This window comes from Benincasa hispida, chromosome 9, assembly GCF_027475165.1.
Source record: "Benincasa hispida cultivar pf3 chromosome 9, pf3_genome.v1.1, whole genome shotgun sequence".
Classification (NCBI taxonomy): Eukaryota; Viridiplantae; Streptophyta; class Magnoliopsida; order Cucurbitales; family Cucurbitaceae; genus Benincasa; species Benincasa hispida.
Genome location: NC_143486.1, coordinates 90,326,679 through 90,332,263, shown reverse-complemented (window position 1 = coordinate 90,332,263; position 5,585 = coordinate 90,326,679). Strand labels below are relative to the sequence as shown.

The window sequence follows — 5,585 nt, the reverse complement described above, 5'->3', positions numbered from 1 at the left end:
ATAAGCTAATATACTTTATTATCCTATGAAGTATATCAAATATACTTTGAAAAGCAGCTTCACTTTCATTCACGGTTTGGGGGATTAAAGACATTTTAGACTTTTTAAACTTGTGTTTGGGCTCAAGTTAAGTATTTTTGCAATATTTACAAAAGAGAAAAGTCATAGCTATGCTTGCAATATTCCATTTTATTATAATTAAAAAATCTGCAAGTTCCCCTTAAATCTTTAATTTAAAAAAAGAAAAGTTGTACTTCTAATTATCGAGGGTACATAGTTAATGTCATGTTTATATTATCAACCAATAAGTCAGATCTTTAATTCTTTTTTTGATAATTCACAATATTATGGAAAATAAAGTGTTAAAGAAAAAGAAAAAAATCCCGCTGGCATTTGGGCGGTTCGAGTCCAATGATTATCCGTTCACAGCTCGCGTCACGGTTCGCGTTTACCTTGTGATCAGACAATCTTACGCTTATAACCCTTTCAACCACCGCATCCATTTCCAATTCATTCTCTGTTTCTTGTCTTCTCCCTTTTCCCTAATTCCTTTACCTAGCTCCGATTTCGCTACAGAAAATGAGCTGGTGGTGGGCCGGAGCAATCGGCGCTGCTAAGGTAAACTCTATAACCCCATATCTCTCTATCCGTTCCCCCCCCCCCCCCCCCCCTTTCTACTCTGAGATGTATCCACGTTTCTTTAATCCACTTCTCTGTTCCCAATCTTGCAGAAGAAGTTTGAAGAAGATGAACCTCCGAGGAGCTTTGAGAGCGTAGCCCTGGTGATCGGCGTTACTGGTATCGTCGGCAACAGCCTCGCCGAGATTCTCCCTCTTTCCGATACCCCCGGCGGTCCATGGAAGGTCTACGGCATCGCTCGGAGGCCGAGGCCAACCTGGAATGCCGACCATCCCATCGAATACATTCAATGCGATATCTCCGATCCAGAAGATGCCGAAGCCAAACTCTCGCAGCTCACTGATGTGACTCATCTCTTCTATGTCACATGGACCAATCGACCCACCGAGATCGAGAATTGCGAGGCAAACGTTAAAATGCTTCGCAACGTTTTGCGATCAGTGATCCCCAACGCACCGAATCTCCGCCATATCTGCCTTCAAACCGGTACGAAGCACTACCTCGGATCGCTCCAGAGCATTGTCGATAAATCGGTGCAGCCGCACGATCCGCCTTTCACGGAGGACTTGCCTCGATTGGAAGGCCCAAATTTCTATTACTCACAAGAAGATTTGTTATTCGAAGAGATTGAACAGTCTCAGAAGAAGGATCTGACATGGGCGGTGATCAGACCCAATGTAATTTTCGGGTTTTCCCCTTTTAGTTTGATAAACATCGTCGGAACCCTATGCGTCTACGCCGCCATATGCAAGCACGAGGGACGTACGTTGAAATTCCCCGGCTCCAAATCGGCTTGGGAGGATTTCCAGGTGGGGTCCGACGCAGATCTGATAGCGGAGCAGCACATATGGACGGCGGTTGATCCGTACGCGAAGAACGAGGCGTTTAACTGCAACAATGGCGATGTTTTCAAGTGGAAGCACTTCTGGAAGGTGTTGGCAGAGCAGTTTAACATAGAAGATTATGGATTCGAAGATGGGGAGAGTTTGACGTTGGTGGAGTTGATGAAGGACAAAAGTGAAGTGTGGGATGAGATTGTGAAGGAGAATCAATTGCAACCAACCAAATTGGAGGAGATTACTAATTGGTGGTTTACAGATGTAATTTTCAGCCTCTCAGGTAACATAGATAGTATGAACAAGAGCAAAGAACATGGGTTTTTGGGCTTCAGGAACTCTAAGAACTCCTTCATTTCGTGGATTGACAAGATTAAGGCTTTCAAAATTGTGCCTTGATTGGCCTTGGAACTGTTCGTTTGGATTTTTTATCCTGCTAGTCTGATCCTTTTTCATGGTTTTGCAATAAGCTTGATCATAGAAAGTGTTGCTTTATTTACTTTCTTGGTATCTTTAAAGTGATTGAGTTATTTGTGATTGGAGTCTATAAAAATAATGGAAAATTCAACGAGTATTATCAATAGCATTCTAGAAAGTAATAGTGCTTTATAATATTCAAATGAGATTGCTTTAAAGTGATCGAGTTATTTGCAATAAGCTTGATCATAGAAAGTGTTGCTTTATTTACTTTCTTGGTAAAACAGTCCCAGTGTCGCAGCATCTGTGAATAGGTGTTAAGTTGGATTTCCATTATCTCTCGCAAATGCCAAAGATGTTGGATGAATTTTTACCATAAAGATAAAAATCGAAATAGAACTTTTTAAAATATATAAAAATATAATTAAGATTGGATTAGTCTTCCCGACTTTGTAGTACGAAAAGTAGTAAACCAAACTCGTCACGATAATGCTAGAAGTGAAAAGAAAAAATAAAATATTTATGAGCACGATGATTCTCTTAGCTAAAAAGGATCAAATACTTCGTGGAGACTCGATTTCTATTTTATAACTCTAAATCTTATTCGATGAAACAATATTAGTTTATCATGTAGGGTGAGCATCGATAAGTCAAAATCAATTTTTCGACCAAACTGTCATAGAATCAACTATGGTAGATTTAGTAAATGTTCAAACTAAATTCAACCGTCGAACCAACCTTTCTCCTTCTCCAACTGATCGATTTCGGTTCGGTTGATCGGTTCGATTTTTTGATCAATCATACTCACCCCTATTATCATGATTAGATTCTTGTATTTTATTAGGTAAAGTCATTTTTTTTTAGCAAAAACAAATCATGCTTTTAGATGCTAATAATTATATGTAACACCCCAAATTTTGTTTTTAATGTAATTTCAATATTTTCTAGCATTAGAGGGCATTTTTTGAATTTTGGAAATTCAAAATGTAATTATTGTGATTTAATTGCTAAGAAAGGGGTGTTTCAATTTAATGGTTTAATTTGATGGAAGTTATGAAAATTTGACTTTTAATGTCAAACAAATTAAATTTGAAATTAATGTCAAGAATTAATTTCATTTAGGAAGGAATGAGTGTTTCAATTTAATGGTTTAATTGGAGGGAAGTTATGGAAATTGGATTTTTTATGTCACACAAATTTAATTTGAAATTAATGTCAATAATTAATTTCGTTTTGAAAGGGTTATATTACACAAATTTAGTTTTAAATTAATATCAAGAATTAATTTCATTTTGGAAGGGGGTTATGTCACACAAATTTAATTTGAAATTAATGTCAAGAATAAATTTTAAGGGAGAAATGGATTAAAAGTTGGAAGCAGAGTCTGAAAGAAATTTTGGAGATTGGAATCTTGAGGATGGTTGTTGCTGAGGCTTCATTGGGAAATTGAATTCAAAGATTTATTATTGAATACTGTCGCTTGGATCGATATCTAAATCTAGTATCGAGGTAAGTAATCTTACTACTAGAACTGTCCACGAGCTAGACACTAGATATATGCTAGCATGATAGATGAATATTATGACAGAACGATAATATGATAGACGGATAATATAGTATGACCGATGTATGTTCTTGTATGAGGATCTAAAAGATTTATTTGTGCACGTAGATACTTGCATGCTAGCATGAGATGATACTTGATTCTATGAGGTTGTATTTGATATGAGGATATTAAGGGATATATGTATGTCGTAGAGCCATGGTGTTGAGGTGTATATGTATGTTATAGAACCATGTTGTGATACTTGTGATGTTGAGACTGTGATAATTGATTAGTTAGATGCCCACTAGATGTTGTGTTTACTTCGAGATTCACCAGAGATTGTGTTTCCTTCGGGATTCACCAGGGGTAGTGTTTCCTTCAGGATTCACCAGGGGTTGTGTTTCCTTCAAGATTCATCAAAGGTTGTGGGTTCCTATGAGACTTACTAGAGATAGTGGGCACACTTAACTATAGTAGGATAAAATATCAGTTTTTCATGTATGTATGTGTCCCATGAGGACTAGAGAAATTTATATGTTCCACCAGAGGTATGCATTTAGAGGACATATATGTCTAGCCTGACCCTAGTAGTGGGGTTACTTACTGAGTATTTTATACTCATCCTTTTTCATGTTGTTGTTTTAGATAAGAGTAGAGATGCATCAGCAATTGACAAATGAATTCGTGATCGAGCCACTAGGACCGGTTGTAACATCCCCAATTTCAGGAAAATTTAAGTTAATTATCTAAAATTATTGAGTTTAAATTTCCCTTTAATTTGAAAAATTGGGATTAAATTGAAATAATTGAAAAACTTTTATTGGTTAAATTGAATTTAATTGATTAGATATTCGAACTGATTATCTTGAAAATATTGAATTTTGCTTCCCTTTGATTTTGGATTTTAGGGCCAACTTAAAAAAAAAATTAAAAGAGATAATTAATTTCATGTGGTTTTAAATTGATTTAAATATATGGAAGGATTTAATTTGTATCAAATTGATGGATCTTATGCCTTTTAATTTTGGTTTTTGAAGCCTAAATTAAGATAATTTGAAAAGTTAATTGATTTATAAATTTAATAGAATCTTTAGAGATTTTGGAGATATTGTGATAAAATATTTTATTTATCTTTTCAAAATTTGAAAAAAATAAAAGAATTGAGATTTTTTTCGAAATTAAATGAGAGTGAAAAGAGATAAAAAATTAGGAGAAAGCAACTCAGTTTTTCAGCAATAGCTTTCACAAAATTGTTGATTGCTGAAGTTTAAACCGTTGGATCATGCTCAAATTTGGTCAGTCTGTTCGAGATATATAGAGTTTCATTTTGAACGGTTGGATCGTTGTGTTGAAGCTCTAGTTTGTTCGTAATTTCTGCTGAATAAAATTTGTAAAACTAGAAATTCCCTTCTCTCTTACTCTCGCAAACCCTCCTCATGCAAGACCCTCACTACCAGCCACTAGCCTTAACAATTTATGACGTCCGATAGCAACACCCGCTGCCTATCTATGGCAGCCACAATTCGACGCATCGTCGGCCGCCATTACCCTAATCTTTCCCAAAATTTTAAGGAAAACCTTGGATAAGACTTATTTTTTCTTCTAATTTGGGAGGTGAAGTTCACCCCTTTGATTTTGGGTTAAATTAGTAACCTCTCTTTGGTTTGAAACTAAAATTCAAAGTTTGGAAGTTTTGAGGCATTGACCATCAAGCTAGAAACCATTTTGTTTTGCAAAAAATTGGTGAAGATAGATAAATTTTGTAAGTTGTTGGATGGTTATTATTTTGGATTGAGAGTAATAGTAGGAAAATTAAGTTATTGATTTTGGATTTAATTCATGATTAGATTGGCTAATTAAATCGAGTATTGGAATTTATCTTGGACCAAGCTACAACTTTAGGTTGATTCAAGTGTGCTAAAGAAGTTCTAAGAAGATTTTGTTTTACGTTTTTTACCAAGTTGAGGTAAGTGGTACTATTATCGGTGCCTTTGTACCAGGCGACCTAGTCTAGAATTATAAAGTTAACTAATGGACTCTTGAAGCATGATTTTGTCATTATGGTTTACTTGTTGCATGGCGGTTATGAGTATTATGAGCATGTTCGAGTTTCTAATCAGTACTGAAATTATGTATTGATGCATGAG

The 5,585-nt window shown here is 35.6% G+C and overlaps 1 protein-coding gene across 1 annotated transcript; it reads left to right on the top strand.

The window, feature by feature from the left end:
* Positions 1-341: 341 nt before the first annotated feature.
* VEP1 (NAD(P)-binding Rossmann-fold superfamily protein) lies at positions 342-2,070 on the top strand. The gene is made up of 2 exons (XM_039043998.2): positions 342-618; positions 732-2,070. The coding sequence occupies exons 1-2, from the start codon at positions 580-582 to the stop codon at positions 1,872-1,874; spliced, it is 1,182 nt and encodes a 393-aa protein (XP_038899926.2). The 5' UTR covers positions 342-579; the 3' UTR covers positions 1,875-2,070.
* Positions 2,071-5,585: the final 3,515 nt, after the last annotated feature.

Coding starts and splice junctions, on each gene's coding strand:
- VEP1 (XM_039043998.2), top strand. CDS start 580: ATGAGCTGGTGGTGGGCCGGAGCAATCGGCGCTGCTAAG. Junction 619..731: donor GAGCAATCGGCGCTGCTAAG/GTAAACTCTATA, acceptor CCAATCTTGCAG/AAGAAGTTTGAAGAAGATGA.